Here is an 18882-nt window from a genome sequence, read left to right as displayed (position 1 = left end):
TGGCTGGTTCCCTCTGCTTTTATCCTTGTTTCTCTAAAGTTGCTTATCAACCGGAGCCATGGCGACCCTTTTGAATATGTCACATCATGTCAATTCTCTGCTCAAACCTTCTTATGCCCTCCATTTTGCTTGGAATAAAATCTGAAGCCCTTAAGTGGCCTATGAGAACTTTATAGGTATTCCCTCATCCCATTATATATCTGACTTCGACTCCTACTACTAATGTCTGGGATGTTCCTTAAACATGCTAAGCATTCTCCTACCAAAAGGTTTTTGCATTGCTATTCCCTCTCCCTAGAACGCTGTTCCTCCAGATGTCTACCCTCACCCCCTTCACATTATGGTTCACTTATCAACTCAGCGAAGCCTTCCCTGATCACCTTACTTAAAACTGCAACCCCCCCCCCACCCTCCTGATCCCCCTTATCCTTTTTTTTTTTTAAGTCAATGCACTTATCACATTTGGACAAACTATACTTTTCTGAGCCATTATATTTATATTTATTGTCCGTCTTCCCCTTGTAGGGTGAAAACTCTGAGAGATATTTTTGTCTTATTCACCAATGAGACCCAAGCATCTAGAACAGTGCCTGTCACTAGGTAGATGGTCACTAAATATTTATGGCATAATAATTTCTTACTAGCTGCCAACGTCTTTTTCTTTGTCAACCTGGGAGATTGGCTTGAGTGTTGGAGGCAGGCAAACTGAGATGTCCTATGAGATGTAATCAGAGGGACTGAAAGAATTCACTTTTCTTCCATGTGAGTCCATGTAACTTAATGCTGGGTTTGTAGCCTTGAGCACCTGGGTGTAGCCAGCCTCCCACCCATCTTGGGAAACACTTGTCTGTTACGCAGCAAAAGTGACAAAAACAAACAGACAAAAAACCACCCTGGCTAGGTGGCCTCATCCATTTCTCCCTCTATCTTCAGAGGCTCCCTCTCCTCCCAGAGAGCAGTCTGACCTCTGGTTGTCCTTGGATGTAGATCTCCAGGTTGGGGGCTTTGGCCTTCACAAGTGGAAGGCCTTGCATCTTAACTCAGTAGTCACACTATCATCCCTGAAAACCATGCAGGATTTTCTTTGCCAGAAATTGGGCTTCTTGGCTCTTCCCCCTGCTGCCCCCCAACAGCCTGGCACACCCACGTGAAATCCCTCAGGCTGTAGTGCCTTACCTTCAGGGAGATACACACTGTCTCATTGCTGAACAGGAGAACAGCCTGTGATTGGAGTGTTTTCAGACGGAACCGGATGTGCCAGTTCTGAGCCTCTGGAAGACGGTACCGTCCAAAGCTTTGACCGCTGAACCTTGTGGCGGTACCTGGAGAAGCAACCAGAGATGTCAACTCCTTATGAAGAGGTCCCCTTGGAGTCCCCGAGCTGACTTTTGTCTCATTCAACCCTTGGGTGACATTGCTCACATTTTATAGATGAAAGAATGAGGCTTCTTGGGGGTGGGGGGTTACTTGTCCAGGGCCATGCAGCTAGACACGGGCCATCACCTTGCACGCTTTCTTTTGGCCCCAGAAACTCTTGCCTTGGGTCCCAGCTTGAGGGAGGAACTGTGAGCCCAAACCAGTAAGAAAGCAAGAATCAAGCTGGAAATGTAACCAATGAAATGTGTGGACATGAAAATTTCTACCCTACGTAGTTTCTGTGTTATTTTTGACATCACTGGGGGAAGAAGGAGGTAGAATTGGAGACGATTCTGCATATATATGTGATTTCAGGAATACCACAAAGGTCATTTGCCTCAGGATGTCTCCTTCACCATTAGGAAGGTAACCATTTGAGTAAGCTCTTAACCATTTGAAGCACTGTGACAGGTGGAGAAGACCCTTCGATAAAGGAAGGGGCCCAAACTTCTGTAAAGTCCTGCACGCACGTTGCCCTGTAGCAATTGGTAACACACAGTTGCAGAATAAGGAGTCTTCACTTAAACTTGAGTTTCTCCTGCTTGTTTGACCAGGGGACCCTCTTATGTGGACCACCTACTCAAAGCCCTTGGAAATAGCGTTTGTGGGCCTGCCTTGGGAAATGCTACATTATACAGATTACTACTCTCCCCAGAAGTGAGTTCAGTTGTTGAATCCCTAAAACCTCAGTGTGGATAAGCTTATCAGTTGTCCAGCAAGGGGAGCAGCTGTATAGGCCCCAGATCTCCCAGATTGTTGAAGAGAGAGAATAAAAGCCAAGAGGAGAAGGAAGAACCAGAAAGCCTGAGGCACATGGCATTTCAAGATCCTAAGAGTCTGTTATACTCTAAGTCTAAGACTCTCTGATGCTGGCAATTCCGTTGTAGTAGGTCATTACTCGATGGGATATTGAAGATGATGGAGATCAGGAATTCTCAGACCTGGCTGAATATCAGGACCAGCTGGAGAGAGTTTTAAAATACAGAATGCCACGCTCTACCCTCAGAGAGTATGACTCAGTAGTTCTGGAGGAACAAGAGAATCTGCATTTTGTTTATTTATTTATAAAGTGTATTTTTTAATTTTGATTGAGACAGAGGCAGAGTGAGGGGGGAGAGGGGCAGAAAGAGAGGGAAAGAGAGAATAACAAGCAGGCTCCGCGCTGTCAGCACAGAAAGGGGCGAAGCAGGGCTCGATCTCACAAAACCGCAAGATCGTGACCTGAGCCGAAACCAACAGTTGGACGTTTAACGGACTGAGCCACCCAGGCGCCCCGAGAGTCTGCATTTAAAAAAACCTCCCCACGATGGGTGTAGCGACTGGCAGGGAGACAAGGGAGGTTCCCGAGAAGTGATCCTTGATACACGTGCTAGTTACACGGATGTGTTTGGTTTGTGAAAATTACTTGGGCTGTACAAGGGGTCCATGGATCCTTCTGTGTGCCGCATTTCACCAAAATGTTTTAAGAAGTAACAACACAACCCTAATTGATTCTGGTGATTGGTGAGCCAGCCTCTCTAATATTTCTCCAAGTGTAGACCTTGGACCACCTGCTTCAGAACTACCTGAGATGCTGTTTAAAAATGCCAATTCCAAGGAAAAAGAGAGAGAGGATGAGAGAGACCGACAGACAAACCAAGAAACAGACTTTAAACTGTAGTGAACAAACTGAAGTTTACCAGGGGGGAAGTGGGGGGAGGGATGGGAGAAATAGGGGGATGGCATTAAGAATACATTTATCATGACGAGCACTGAGTAATGTATAGAATTACTGAATCACTCTATTGTACACCCGAAACTAATGTAACACATAAAGTATGTCAACTGTACTGGAATTAAAATAAAAACTTTATTTATTTATTTATTTTAACATTTATTTATTTATTATTTTTCAATATATGAAATTTGTTGTCCAATTGGTTTCCATACAACACCCAGTGCTCATCCCAAAAGGTGCCCTCCTCAATACCCATCACCCACCCTCCCCTCCCTCCCACCCCCCATCAACCCTCAGCTTAACATTTATTTATTTTTGAGACAGAGAGAGACAGAGCATGAATGGGGGAGGGTCAGAGAAAGAGGGAGACACAGAATCTGAAACAGGCTCCAGGCTCTGAGCTGTCAGCACAGAGCCCGACGCGGGGCTCGAACCCACGGACCGCGAGATTGTGACCTGAGCCGAAGTCGGCCGCTCAACCGACTGAGCCACCCAGGCGCCCCTAAAAACTTTATTTAAAAAATGCCAATTCTAGGCCTCACCCAAGACTTTCTGAATAACAGACTCTGGAGGTGATACGCAGGAGCAGTTCTCTTTAAAAAACACACTCCTCAGATGATTCTGAATAAGCATGAATTTTAGAACCTCCTCTGTCTGGTGCCAGGTGACCACATGAGAACCTTCGGCCAGCACAGCGTTCCCTGCAGGCAACCCTGGGGCAAGAGACACAGAAGGGAAACCCTTCCCTCCCCCACCCACCCAGAGTAGCTCACCCAGCCTGAACACAGTGGGACCTAGAAAAAGCCCACAAATCTTTGGAGAAAGAATTTCCCTAATGCAAACTGGGGAGACCCATAAAGGTAGGCCAGGCCAGGCAGGGGGCGATGGTGAAGGGGAGGCGATGCCGTTTTCCCTTTGCCAACATCCCTAAGCGGGTCCAGAACACTGATTCTTGACGCCAGGGGTGCTGGAGTTGAGTCTAATCAGAAAACTAACTTCCTGTGGGTTGCGGTAAAGAGCTCAAGCTTTAGATGAGGACACATGGCTATTTAATTAACCAGCCCTTCGTTGGAGGCTGTGCAGTGTCCAGCAAACCAACACAATCCCCATCCCTCAGTTTCCACTGTAGTTGGATCTGGTGACCCTGCTTCTCAGGGTGTTGGTGACAGTCAGTTCAGGTAACGTAGACACAGTGCCTGGCGCACAGCAGAGTCCTTCTAGCAACCACCGCCACCGTGTGAATGGCAACCATCACTGACGGGGTGCTTATGATGGGCCCGGCAAAGGCTAAGTGCTTTTATATCCATTAAATAATTTACTCCCCAAACCTACTCCAGAAGGCAGATGGCAATATTTTCATTACCTTATAGTTGAGAAACTACAGTTCAGAGGATTTGGCAACCCACCTAAGGTCACACAGCTAGCAAGAGGTGGAGTTGGGGTTTGAACCTGAGCTGTCTAGTCTAAATCTTGAGATTATAAGCACCACGCTGTAGTAGTAATAACAGTAGAAGAAGTAGCAGTAACTTGTGTTTACTGACCACTGTCTGTATGTCAGGCACTTTTTTTTTTAATGTTTATTTTTGAGAGAGAGAGAGAGAGAGAGAGAGAGAGACAGAGCATGAGCAGGGGAGGGGCAGAGAGAGAGGGAGACACAGAATCTGAAACAGGCTCCAGGCTCTGGGCTGTCAGCACAGAGCCCGATGCGGGGCTCGAACCCACAAACCGTGAGGTCACGACCTGAGCCAAAGTCGGAGGCTTAACCAACTGAGCCACCCAGGCGCCCCTATCAGGCACTTTTCTAAGCAAGCCCTTGATACTTATTTGTTATTTTTATTTTATTTTATTTTTTAACATTTATTTATTTTTGAGACAGAGAGAGACAGAGCATGAACAGGGGAGGGGCAGAGAGAGAGGGAGACACAGAATCTGAAACAGGCTCCAGGCTCTGAGCTGTCAGCACAGAGCCCGATGCGGGGCTCGAACTCACGGACCATGAGATCATGACCCGAGCCGAAGTCGGGCGCTTAACCGACCAAGCCACCCAGGTGCCCCTTATTTGTTATTTTTATTTTATTTTATTTTTTCATTTCTATTTGGTTCTTTTTTTTTTTTTTTATCAAGCCCTTGACATTTAACACTCATTTAATTCCTCTAACCGCCCAAAGGCACGGAGAGGCTAGATCATTTTCCTAAGGTTAGGTGGCGAGCAAGGGGCAGAGCTGGGATTCAAACCCAGGCAGTCTGATGTCAGAGTCTGCTCTTAGCCATCATGCTACTTACTTGCCTCTTGATTCCTGACTGTTATTTTCAAAACTCCAAAAAGTGGCCGGGAATGGGGTGCTGTTCCATGACTAGATTTGGGGAGGCTGCCACCTGTCTCGCGGTGGCCTGTGGACTGTGGACTTTAGCCCTGTTAAAACCCCCCTCTCACTACCCCCCGGGGCCTCCCTGGGATCTCCACCCCCAGAGCCAGTCTGGCTGAGCCCCGCAGTGCTGGGTGTCTTGGAGAAGCCCGTCACTCACCATTGCAAGAGCAGCTCCTTTCCAGGCGGTGCCGCGGGGTCAGGATGCTGAGCCTGGCTGTGCTGTAGGTGGGTCCCACCCTGGGGTCCAGGTGCACCGTCTCTTGGCACCTTTGACCCTGGCAGCGCGGGCCCTGGCAGGGCACCACGGGCATGGCTGACCTCATCTGAATTCCCACCGACTGCTCCATCTCCTCGGCCGAGCGAGTGATGATGGATGCCAGCTCCTGGAGCTTGTAGAAGGTTCCGGAATGCCCCTCAAAGACCAAGAGCACGTCCACCCCAGCCGTGGTGTCTGCAGGCTGAAGGCTGGCCAGGTGGATGTTAGCTCGTCTGATGTCCAGTTTGTTGCTGAGGAACCTCTGCAGGTTCCTCCAGTGGTCACTTACCAGCTCCTCCGGGGTGAGCTGGTGGAAGCCCATCCACAGGGCCTGCTGCAGAGCCTCCCGCCCCACGTGCCACACGTGGACGTGGACCCCGGCAGTGGTGGCGAAGGTCCCGTCATCGACGGTGACGTTGAAAGCATAGCGGCCGCGAGACAGGCCCTGGGTGGCGATAATCTTGCCATCAGTTGCGCCCACTGAGAAGTGCCTGCCCAGGGTCTCCTCTCCTGCCAGGCTGTAGGTCAGCGTGTCCTGAGGGTCTCGGTCCGTGGCGTGGATTTTGCCCACCATGCCCCCCTGGAACTCCTCCTCCCCGACGGTGATGAAGATCTCCAGTGGCAGGGCCGAGGGTGGGTAGTGGCTCTGCTCCGTGATGTGGACTCTGACGGACGTCGAGGACGAGAGGGGAGGGATGCCGCTGTCTGACACCTGTGGACAGAACAGGCACTGCCGTCACCATGGGCTGCAGCTGTCGGTGGCCCAGACCAGGCCGGGCCTCCTTGGGCAGCCTGGTCTCTCCGCTCAGGGGGCAGGCTCAACGCGCTGTCAGAGGTGAAAAAGAAAACAAGGGCTCCAAACGCACCGGAGGTTTTGTGGAGGGAGTTCCATCCCCTACCACATGGTAAAGCTGAGCTCCCTTTCCTCATTTGACATCTCTCCGAGCCTCTTCCTAAATCTCTCTGGCCACTCGAACGCGAGCCTCCTTCCTCTCCAACGTCCCTCGTTCTGTCTCCTTCCTTTTTAAAAAATTTTTAACGTTTATTTATTATTGAGAGACAGAGCGCCAGCAGGGAAGGGCAGAGGAAGAGGGAGACAGAATCGGAAGCAGGCTCCAGGCTCCAAGCTGTCAGCACAGAGCCCAATGCGGGGCTCGAACTCACGAACCGCGAGATCATGACCTGAGCCGAAGTCGGATGCTTAACCGACTGAGCCACCCAGGTGCCCCCTGTCTCCTTCCTTAAGCGACGCATCACATGTCTCTTCGTGATTCCTATGTGCATCCTTCGTGGTCCCTATCAGCCTAAGGAGGTTCTCCTTGGACACCCCTTTACTATGTGATTGGGGTTGGAGTGGGCCTTTGTCCCTCAGCTAACAGATACTCGCTGAGTCCTTTCCACAGGCCAGAGACAATAGATACATCACTAAATACACAAGGGAATGTCAGACTCGGAGGAAGTACCGTGAAGGAAATCACCGGAGCATGGGGCAGAGATGTGAAGAGTGAAAGGGACCTAACCCAGATCAGGTGGGAGGGGAGGCATCTCTGAGGAGCTGAGTCCTGAGGGGTGAGGAGAGGTGAGAAGAGCAGGTGACACAGGGAACAGCAAGCGTCAAGCCCTCGGGTGGAAAGAGCGTGATGAGCTCGACCAAGCAGAAAGGGGCCCCGGCTGCTGGGGCGAGTGGGCAGGGCTGAGGGCAGAGGAGGGCTCGAGGGAGGCCGCCCGGTCACTTACGGGCTGAGGAGCACAAGGTCAGGTTTTATGTCAGAGTCATGAAAAGCCACGAAGGTTTTAACAAGGCCATGCCGTGACCTCAGTCAAGCAAGGAAGAGAATGTAAATAAAAAATGCCTTTTTCCTTTCACGTTTTGCCAAGCATCCCTGCAACTTTGTGTCCAGATTAGCAAGAACGAAGTATCCTTCCTCTCCTCAGGGACGTTATCATTTTCACAGCTGTCAGCCCAGGGCCTCCACAACTTTCTCTAGAGTCGTATCTTATTCCCGTGCTTTGAATGGGGGGAGAAGGTTGTGAAATGACACCCACTACTGGGATTTGTGCATAACACAGATGAGGTCATCAATAGCAACGAGAGTAGTTAAGACCACTGCTAAGTATAACATACACCTGGCATCACTGTGAGCAAAACTGTGTGCTGCTTTTAAATGCTTCCGATGCATATATGAGATAGCATATCAGCACTAACCCAAACCCTCGCCTTTCTTACGAGATAGATGCCACGAAATCTCCCATTTTACAGCAGGTATAACTGAGGCTCAGAGAGGTCAAGTAACTCGCCCAAAGTCACACAGCAGGTTAAGTCCCGAGCAGAATCTGAACTCCTACCTGGATCCATAGCCCGTTTTTTTGCTGGCCTCTAGTACCTCCCAGTGAAGGAAAGTGGAAATACAGGACAAATGCAGGAGATGGTGATGTTGATAGTTACCAAGCGATTGTCTGGGTCAAGAAACAGAGTTCAGGAAGCTGATTGTCTGGGTCAAGAAACAGAGTTCAGGAAGCTGTTCTCTTTCATCTCTCCCTAGGCAGTCATGTCCATGCCCTGAGCTTTGAGAACCCTCTACATTAGCCCACACCTGTGTGCTGAGCTGCAGCTTCTCATTCCCAACGACCTGCTGGACACTTAGATGTCTCGTGGGCACCTGAAAGGTGACCGGTGCAAAACAGGATCCTCACTTTACCCCATAAACCTGTTCTTCCCCCACCCCACCATCTTTCCAGCCTCATAAGTGGCCCCACCACCCAGTCTTCACTGGAGCCAGGAACCTGGGAGTCACCCCTGATTCTTCTCTCCCCCGCCCCCCCCCCCCCCCCCGTTTCCAATCTATCACCAACTGCTGTTTATTTCCATGCAGAGCTTGTCCCTAATCTATCCACTCCCTGCGTCTTCATTATCAGCTCAAGGTTTCAGCACCATTGGCTCCAGCTGGGATTGGAAGTAGTAATAAAAGTAATACCAAGGCTTATAGTTAGGATTGGCTGTACTTTCTGGTTTGCCCGGGTCAGTCTTGATTTTCACTAATTGATCCTGTTGTGGCTCAATGATCGCCAATGAATGCTTTTAGCGCCTCTCTCCCTCTCAAGAGCGTCGCAGTTTGGACCTCACGTATATGGTCACCCAAGCTATGAGACCTCCATGACCCAGCCACCCCATGTCTTCAGCTTATTCCCATTATAGATCACCACGCCGACCACATTAGCTCCATCTGAGGCCACTTCAAGCGCTTGTTCCAGAGCTTGAACTCTTGGCTTGAGACATTGGCTCATCTTGTTCCTGCCTGTGACACTTTCCGGCCCATTTTCACACAGCTCACTTCTCAGGTCCCAGCTCAAAGGTCCCCTCCTCATGAGGGCAGCCATCCTCTGAATATGTCTCCCCTGTGCCCTATGAGCCTCTCATCACTTTCTTTCTTCATCTGTTTATTGTTTATCTCCATGATTGGAATCAAAAGCCCATGAGGACCATCCCCTTCTTTCCCCCTGCTACATTATTAGCGCAAGCATAGGGGCTGACACGTGATGGGTGCTCAATAGTTGTTCAAAGACTCAGTGAATGACTGACCGGCTGGCTGGATGAATGGATGGATCCATCATCCTGATCCCAGGGAAGAAGTTCACAGCACAATAGGATCCACTGTGACTTGAGATTTAAGAAAGGGATTTTGAGGGAATTAAATGAAGAAGAAACGTTTAGCCACCATCTTGACAACTTTACTTTGGCTGTTCTCGGGCTGCCCTTTGCAACATCACCGTAATCCCCTTCACACGTATATATGTTCTCCAGTTTGGACCCCACACCAATTTCTGTGAGGTTCAGAGAGCTGTTCTGGCTCAGGGAGTTAGAGCCAGAGTGAGGGTATGGTTCTGCCTGGAGGCAGTGTAGGAATTAAGAGCTTAGGCTCTAGGGTCAGAGTGTTTGGTCTGGAGCAACCCACCTCTGCCGCTTATTAGCAGTATTGCTTTAAGCCAGGCGCTCAAGCTCCCTGTGCCTCAGTTGCTACATCTGTAAAGCGGGGGTGGTAATTGTACCTGCCCTAAAGCCCATTGCGAGGATTTAATGCAATGAGACCCGTGGAGCAATTAACCCAGGGCCCAGCACCTAGTGAGAGCTCTGTACACTTCCCCCTAATAATAGGAGCACTGACAGTGCTTTTGCCAGCACATTACTGTCCCCATGGTCACCACCAGTGGCCCAACACAGCTCTCACCTTGATCTGAAGCTGATACCACTCCTGGACTCTCTTTCTCAGGCCCATGGTGGTCACCAGCCATCCATCAGGGGTCACTCGGAAGGCAGAGCCATCATTCCCCTTGGTGATTCGGAATGAGTAGGGGGGGCCGTTCTCGGGGGAGTCTGGGTCACTCAGGATCAACTGCAGGACTTTGCTGCCAATGGGTGAGTTCTCCTGAGACAGAGAGTGACAGGAAATCAAAGAGCAAAATGAATTACAGTCCTTCCTTTTGCATCTTTCTGGGTCCCCTCCTCTGGGCTGAGTCCTCAGCACTCTGGCTGCTCTCAGGCCATGCCTGGACCTCGAGCTGTCATTCATTCATTCATTCATTCATTCATTCATTCTGCCAGCCTCTGAATTAGTTGTTGGCTCCGCCAATCTTGACCAAGAGCTTCCTGAGGGCGGTGCTGGGTCTTAGAAACAAAGCCCTTTGAGGCCAGAAGGGTCCCTAGAGTCCCCTTATCCTACAGGAGGTGACTTGTGCAAGTTCACACAGCTGGCGATTCATGTATATAAATTCGTAAGCACCTGGGATCCACGTGGAAATTTTGGGATTCGTAGGGTCAATTGAACACTTATAAATGGTTTCCTGTTTAGAAGACCAATGGAACAGCCACTCAATGAGAACAGTTAAAAACGAGTAGGAATTCAGCTAAAAAATAGATTTCCTGGGTACTGTTCCATAACATGGGAATTGCTCCATAACATGGGAATTCAGTATCTATAACACAGTGGTGGTTCACTGTCTTTTTGCAACAAAATCCTATCTATGAACAGAAATCCGATGGACAGAAACTAATGGTTGCCTATCCAATAGACATTCCTTCCTTCCTTTCTTACAAAACCTGACTTTTGTTCAGGTGTGGGGTGGCCGTATCTCAGAAAAGTTGTGTCCTTATTAAGAAGAGATGGACTATGATTGGTCTAAGTCAGTTATAAAATCTGATTTCAAGTGCCAGTTTTTGGTTTAATGTTGATCATGTAATCTGATTCTGATCATTGGAGAAGTCAACCGGATGAGGGTTTTAAGAAGTTTTCTTCTTTGCTAAAAACAGAGTGGGGGGAAGTCCCCTTCTGTTTGCCTTTGAAGATGGTTGGACAAGGATGTGAAGCTGGAGCTGCAGCAGCCATTTTGTAACCATGAGAAAGAAGGTGAGGGAATTTCGAAGAAGCTAGCTCAAAGCTGTGATACTGTTTTTCTGGTGAAATAACCAATTCTGGAATAGAACTTCCCACCATCATACCTTTTGTTACATGAAATAAATCTTTATTATTTAACAAGGTTTTAGTCAGATAATCTGTTATTGGCAGTCAAAGCATCCTACCTAATACTCATAATACACAAACAAGTGAATGACTCTGGCTGATACATAGCAGGACCCATGATTCTGCCGTCTTATCCTCGTCCTCACCTCCCTCACTTCTTATGGTCACAATTCCCTGGTGAATCCCTCTTTACCTCCCTCTTCAAATCCCATTTGTAAACCATCAGTATGATGAAAATAGCATGAGATCTGGAAAATCTCCTGCGTTTAAATCCCAGATTTGCCACATTCTAACAATGGCACATTTCTGCACCTCCATTTTAAAAACCTGTAAAGTGGACAGAGTAGGCCTCCTTTTCCTTGGTGATATGTTCTAACATCCCCAGTGGATGCCAAAAACCATGGATAGTAACCACACCTTGTATATACTGGGATTTTTTTCTATACATACATACCTATGATAAAGTTTCAGTTATAAATGAGGCACAGTAAGAGATTAACAACAATAACTAATGATAAAATAGAAAATTATAACAATATACTCTAATAAAAGTTATGTGAGTGTGGTCTCTCTCTCTCTAAGTATTGGTATTCACCCTTCTTCTTGTGACCGTGTGAGGATAGTAAGGTGCCTATATGATGAAGTGACGTAAGATGAACGACATAAGCACACAGCCTGTGTGATGTACATTAACCTACTACTGACCTTCTGATGATATGTCAGAAGGGGATCACCAGCTTCTGGACCGTGACTGACTAGGGGTCAGCCTGGCTGAAACCACAGAGAGCAAAACCACGAATAAGGGGGCGGGGGGCAGTGGTTACCGTATTACCTGTTTCATGCAGCTATGCAGGTCCCAAATGAGGTAATGGATGTGCAAGTGCCTAGCACATTGCCCGATTATTTGTCAATGCTGTAATTCATAGTCCCCTTTTGCAGGCTGTGTTGCCATTAGGGATATCAGTTGGCAAGGTCACAGCCCATGTTTGGGTGAACTGATATCAGTGGTGAGCACCCTCCACTAGGAGGGAGATGAAGGCAGGAAGGCTTCAAGATGTCTTTGGAAGCTCAAGCGTACCTGGACGGAGGTGCTGTAGTTGAGCTGGAAGAACCTCGGCGGGTTATCATTGACATCAACCACTTGGATAGCGATGTCTGTGTCCCCATGCAGTGGGGGCCGCCCGCTGTCTGTGGCTCGGAGCCTCAGGGAATAGCTAGAAGTCTGTATAGCAAGATGCCAGTAGAGAGTTAGCAACAAGACCCCTCAGTTCTGCCCCATGACTCATCACTAATGTTTTCCCCAAAATGAGATGGAGACGCTCCGCTATGCCTGCCTCCATTGCCCGTACATACTATTTTAGGGTCCAGGTTTTGGAGTCAGGAAGAAATAGGTTTGATCTCCAATTGAACCATTTCCTAGCTGAGAGACATGGAGAAGGTGACTAAACATCTGTGAGATTATTGGGACCCACGCCCTAGGATTATTTTAAGGACCAAATGTATGTAAAGCACTTAGCAAAGTTCCTGGCACAGAGCAGGTGCTCAGTAAACAAGAATTTATTATTGATTTATTACTATTGATTTATTATCTAATGGCTCCTTGTCAATAGTAAGAAGCTAGCCTGAGCTCCTCTAAAGGAGGTTAAGGGTCACTTAGTCCCTCTCCTGCCTCTGGCCTCATAGGCCACAGAGACCACACAGAGAAAACAAGTGAGGGCAGGTCTGGAGAAGTCAGCATGGGGTGCTGACCACAGTTCTCTGGACCTGCACTGGGACCATACCTCTGCTCTGATGAGCTCGGGTCAGGCCCCTCCCACATGACTCACCTGTTCCCAATCCAGGGCCTTGGCCACCTGCAGCTCCCCCTTCTTGGGGTGGATGGTGAAGTGCCCGAGCTGGTTCCCTCCTACCAGGCTGTACGTGATGGCACTATTTACAGGTCCGTCTTCATCAGTTGCTGACACCTGCAGCAGTGGGAGGGTAGTTGTGAATGGAGGTCAAGAGGGACCTGAGGGAATATTGGCCCCTGGGAGTGTAAAGGGAACAGATGAGTGTCCCCTCCAATGATTGCCATCGGAGTGGCAGTCCCATGGGCCACAGTCATCCCTACCAAAGGAATCTCTTCATTTTATATCGTAGTATAGATTTCAGCATGCCATGGTTCATTCATGTACTCATTCACTCATACCGACAGGATGCTAGGTCCGGAACTAGGAGGTGAGGGGCATGCCAAAATGAATATGCCCACCGGGAAGTTTAATGTCTGATGTTATGGGTCATTCTGATTTGAGGAAAAGTGTGATCAGCTTTATGAGAGCACAGAGAACCCAGTGGTAAATTCTACCTGGGGAGATTAGCAAAGCATTCATGAGTCCCAGAAGGATAAGAAGGGCTTCTGGGAGTGGAGCCAGCATTCCAGACATGAGCCCAGAATGTATGAAAGTGCAGAGGCTGTTTGGGGAAAGGCACATCTTCTTCGGTGGTTGGAGCATAGGATACATGTCAGAGAGTAGACGGAGATAAGACCAGAAGGCAGAATAAGGAGAGGTCATGGTCAACTTTGAATATGGACATACAGTTTGTTTTCACTCTATATAGTAGGGAGCAATTACATGTTTGAATGCAAAGAAGTGTTATTTGGTGCCCCTCCCCCCACACTGAGTCTCCACATCACACACTGTGACCAGGTCCTTCCCAGGCCTTGGCACCTCTGGACAGAGACCCCCTCTAAGGCCTCTCCCATACCCCGCTCTATCAATACATGATCTAGACCTTATCAAACATGGCCCTGAGACCCTCTGTCACGAGAAACAGTTTGGCCAAGTGGCTGCAAGTCAGAATCAAGTCTATAGTATACAAACTGATTAACTAAGCCATGCTCATAGACATCTGGGGGAGGAGGAGATAAGAACCCACCCAAGTCCATGCCTCCCAAAGGGCAAAGTTGCAGATCCTTACTGTGAGCACGACATCACCCACGGCAGCGTTCTCCAAGACCCTTGTGGTGTACAGATCCTGGGGGAATCTGGGCCGGTGTTCGTTGACATCAGTGATGTTGACCACGATTGTAGTCATGTCACTGAGGGAGGAAGAGCCTTTCCGGCTGCACTCTACGGATAGGAAGAACTTGGGGCTTGTCTCAAAGTCCAGATTCCTGTTGACATACAGGATCCCTGAAGAAACAAGAGATAATGGGAGCAATGAAGCATTTGGGACCACAAAGGCAGAGGGCTGAGGGGTCTTGAGCTGAACCCCACGAGAGGCAGCTCAACAGGGTTGGGAGAAACAGATCTCCTCCTTCCTGCCCTCCATCATCTCTTCCTTCCTCTCTTACATCACCATCTTTGTTTTCTATTTCCCCATTACCCTGCTTTCCTCTTCCCTTTCATCTCCTCTCACTTCCCTTACTGTCATTTTCAACAGCACTGTTTCCCTCACTTATCTTTGTAATACTTCACTGAAATTTCACTTAAATCTGTAATACTGAATCTCTCTCATGTAGATCTGTAATCACTCTGTAGAGCAGGAAGAACTTGTCGTTCCCATTTTCTAGGTGAGCCAACTGATGCCCTCGAGGTAAATGAGCTGCCCAAGTTCGCCCGGCTAATAAATGACAGAACTTAGTTTTCAAAGACTTTTATAATACTCCAAGGTGCTCAACGAACTGCTAGGATGTAGATTTATTTCTCTGACAGTTGGAAAAGAAGAAGGATGTATCCGGCTGTTCCTGGATAACCAAATATTTAATGGTAGAAAAATCTTCTTTATAAAGAATTCTAGTTAGTAAATGAATGAGGAATGATAAGATTAGAAGGCTGCCCCTTTTCTGCCCCTAATGAAATCATGTATCTAGGAAATAATCACCAACGTTTGCTAAAACCATTAGAAGGATCCATCTATAATGGTTGGGTCAGGTTCACAACATGCAAGCTCATTGTCAGTCTTAACCTCAGAAAAAACCCATCAGTTATCATATGCCTCCCACCATAATGCAAAGGACAGCACAGCCTCATCTCTGAAGCACTGTTGCCACAAAATTGAGCTTGAACCTGATCAAGGTCTTTCATTCAAATGTGATTTATAAAGAATATGAGGGCTAGAGAGATATATGACATCATAAAGATACAGCTACTAGTCAATCCAAATTGAAAAGTTCTGCCTGACACTGACCCACGTTTCATTAGTTAGACCACACGGCAAATAAAGAAGGAGAGGAAAATGTTAGAGATTAAAATAACTAACCGAATGCAATATGTGTGCATGGGGGTGGTGGTGAAGGGTAAAGATGAAATCAGACTGGCCTATGTTGACAATTACTGAAGCTAGGTGATGGGAACATGGGGTTCATTACGCTGTTCTATTTTTTCATATAGTACAGCCATTAAAAAATACTGCTCAACGACAAGGCAGCTGATTTTGGAGGTAGAGAGTATCATTGCAGGGGTGCTGTGGAAAGGGATCTGACCTGGGCAGCCTCTGAGGCCCCTCCACGAGGTTCTGTGCGTCTGACTTAGACTTTTCTGTGGCCAGGAGGAAAGAAGAGACTATTCCCCAGTTCTCTCTTCATAAGAATAAGGGGAGAGGGGGTAGTGCTGGGATATTTGGGGAGGGCTAGAGGTGGGAAGCAGGTGGCCCTGCCCTGGGCTGCTTATGCCCCAGATTCCAGCAAGTGCTTCATGCCTCTGCAGCCGAGGACAGAGAGTGGCCTCAGCCTCCAGAAGGTGGCCCGGAGCTGGGACCATGAAGCTACAAACTGTGAGAGAAGACTGGGTCGCCAAGGGTCCTGGGTGGGGATGCGGAGGAATAAAGGGGGTCCCCAGATAGGCTGGCCCCAGGTTAAAGGAAGGAACATGGGACCTGGAGAGATGCACAGAGCCAAAGGAGTTCTGCCCTGGGAGGGTCTGCAGGGGACACCCCCCATATGTGAAGCTAGTGCTCCCCAAGACCCTGTGTGTGTAAGTGCATGTAGGGGATGAGGCTGCCTCAGGTGCTGGCTCACCTGTGCCGGCATCCAGGCGGAACCTCCCCTGCTCGTTCCCACTGACCACACGGTAGCCGGTCTTCTCGGCGCCGGGGCGAGTGAGGGTGGCCAGCTGCAGCACCTCCGTGCCAAGCTGAGCATCCTCGGGCACCTGCACGCTGTGCTCAGTGCTCAGGAACACAGGCAGGTAATCATCGAGGCCTACCACTGACACGGTGACCGTGCCCAGTGTGGACAGCGGTATCGGGGAGCCCAGGTCAGAGGCACGGACGGTGAGCTCCAGTGCTTCCTGTGGCTTGACCCGTAGCGGCTTCTCCAGCCGAATCACACCCGTGGTGGCCTCGATGGAAAAATGGCCTTCGGCAGAGTCCGTCAGAGAGTAAACCACTTGGGCGTTGGCACCTGTTGGGGAGACCAAGGGCATGGTTCCTTCTGGCCCTGCTTGCAGTGAAATTTCTAGCCACAGGAGGGCCTGGGGAAGAGGGTCCCCATAAGGGCTAACATGCTCAGGCTGTGTTAACAGTGAGAACCTCTCTATTGGGGCACCTGGGTGGCTCAGTTGGTTAAGCAGACGTCTGACTTCAGCTCGGGTCATGATCTCGTGGTTCACGAATTCGAGCCCTGCATCGGGGCTGTGTGCTGACAGCTCAGAGCCTGGGGCCTGCTTTCGATTCTGTGTCTCCCTCATTCTCTCTGTCCCTCCCCCACTCATGCTCTGTCTCTCTGTCTCTGTCTCTGTCTCTCTCTCAAAAATGAATAGAAACATTTAAAAAAAAAAAAAAAAAGAGTGAGACCCTCTCTGTAGGGGATTCTTCACCAGGGGCTTCAACTCCTCATAGAAAGGTTCTGGAGGGTAGGACATCTGCAAACCCGTGAAATTATCTGAAAATGTTTATGTGGGGTTAGAGTCTAACATCAGCTCATAAAGTGAAAATTGTACAAGGTCAAAGCCATCTATGTTGAGTTGCTCGGTTGTGATAGAACAATTCAGTATCCTGGTTATGGTGGTGGTTACATGAAACTATATGTGGAATAATATGGAATAGAACCATACACACAAAAACTTGTGCTCACATGCACACATTCAAATGAGTGCATATAGAAACTGGGAAAATCTGAATAAGGAGTAAAGTCCAGTTACCAGTAATGTCCCAGCCCCAATTTCCTGCTACAGCTAAAATGCCACCACTGGGGGAAGTTGGGGGAACCGTGCAGGGACCTCCCAGTACTATTTTTGCAGCTTCCTAGGTGTCTATAATTATGTCAAAATAAAACACTAAGGAGACACACATCTCCATGGGTATGGAAAGTTCTTAGTAAATCAAAACACACAATGTTTCTCCAGCTTTGGCTCAGATTCTGTTATTTTCTTTGGTTGTGTACGAGCTGAAGCAGTTGGCTTGTGTAGGGGCTGACGTGCAGGAAGAAGAGTGAAGACTCAGCTACAAGATCCTCACTCAATGGGAGGAGTGCATCCCTGAGCCTGAGGGTCTCACATCTCACACACATATGGGGACACCCACCCTTTCGGTTGAATGACGGCAGAAACTGCCTATTAGAATAGTTGGATTTACATAAATTAAATGTGCGTGCCGTGGAACTCCCCCATATATACATTTTTCTCGAGAGAGCGAGCTTCTGGTCAGGCTACATTTGGAATATCTGGGTGGAATATTTGGATTAGAATAATAACAGTTTTGAAGGGTTAATGGTAAACTAGTATAACGCCACAGGATGTGTCCTAGAAAGAAGGCGTGATCGGAAGCATGTAATTGAAGGAACTAGGTCTCCTTCACCCAGGAAGGAAAGCTTGGGGCTGGAGCAGGTAATCACCACCTCCCGGCCTCAGAAAGGCTGTCGTGGGCGAGGGTCTAGGAGATCTGTGTGGCTACAGAGGGCAGGTGTCAACTCAAAATAGGTAGCACTTGATAATTATCTGAGGTACCATGGAAGGTCAGTAGGTAGCTGCTAGGAAGTAGGGAGGTACCTTGAAAGGCAGGCGAGTAGTTGCCTAGGAAGTAGGGAGCTTCCTGTCCCAGGAAGTGTCCAAGTACTAGGTAATTGAGCACTATGTAGGGCCTGGTAGCCATTAGATGACTTTGCTCTATTTGCCCTCTCTTGAACTCCTAGATCCCCTTAAAATCTTCCATCTCCTTCAATGCCTGTCTAAAACTTAAGAAAATTGGGCATATGCACTGTGTGTATACATATATATATACATATATATGTGTGTGTGTGTGTGTGTGTGTGTGTATACATATATACATACACACACATGCACACACACTACTTCATGATGGCAGAAGTTATAATTGGTACAATATGGAACAAATACTCATGCATGAATCAAACTTGCCTTGTAAATTAAAAAAAAAAAAAGAATTAACCCTAATGCAAATAATGTCATTAAAGTTAAGATGTAAAATATTGAAAATGATTTCACTTTATCATATAGAAAATTGATCAAAGAATTTAATAGGCTTAATAGAGTTTATGCCCCAAATTCCTTTCTTGTGGCAAATTCATTGGAGTTGAATAATTCCGATTTGTGTATTTCAGATTAGATGTTTGTATTTAAAGTGTCCTTGAGGTTAAATGGCAGCATTGAAAGGGCTCAGGTCTAAGTG

General features: G+C 48.1%; 1 protein-coding gene across 1 annotated transcript in view; it reads right to left on the bottom strand.

Annotated features, from left to right (window-relative positions):
• The window catches only part of FAT2 (FAT atypical cadherin 2), an 84310-nt gene that overhangs the window by 10601 nt on the left and 54827 nt on the right, over nucleotides 1-18882 (bottom strand). The window contains exons 14-20 of the mRNA XM_043599381.1: nucleotides 16274-16657; nucleotides 14233-14447; nucleotides 13101-13238; nucleotides 12353-12496; nucleotides 9985-10182; nucleotides 5660-6470; nucleotides 1177-1322 (exon numbers count right to left, since the gene is read on the bottom strand). Coding sequence (XP_043455316.1) covers nucleotides 1177-1322; nucleotides 5660-6470; nucleotides 9985-10182; nucleotides 12353-12496; nucleotides 13101-13238; nucleotides 14233-14447; nucleotides 16274-16657 — 2036 coding nt within the window. The remainder of the gene's footprint in view (nucleotides 1-1176; nucleotides 1323-5659; nucleotides 6471-9984; nucleotides 10183-12352; nucleotides 12497-13100; nucleotides 13239-14232; nucleotides 14448-16273; nucleotides 16658-18882) is intronic.

This window comes from Prionailurus bengalensis, chromosome A1, assembly GCF_016509475.1.
Source record: "Prionailurus bengalensis isolate Pbe53 chromosome A1, Fcat_Pben_1.1_paternal_pri, whole genome shotgun sequence".
Lineage (NCBI taxonomy): Eukaryota > Metazoa > Chordata > Mammalia > Carnivora > Felidae > Prionailurus > Prionailurus bengalensis.
The sequence above is the reverse complement of the archived record's forward strand: the minus strand, read 5'-3'. Positions and strand labels throughout refer to the sequence as shown.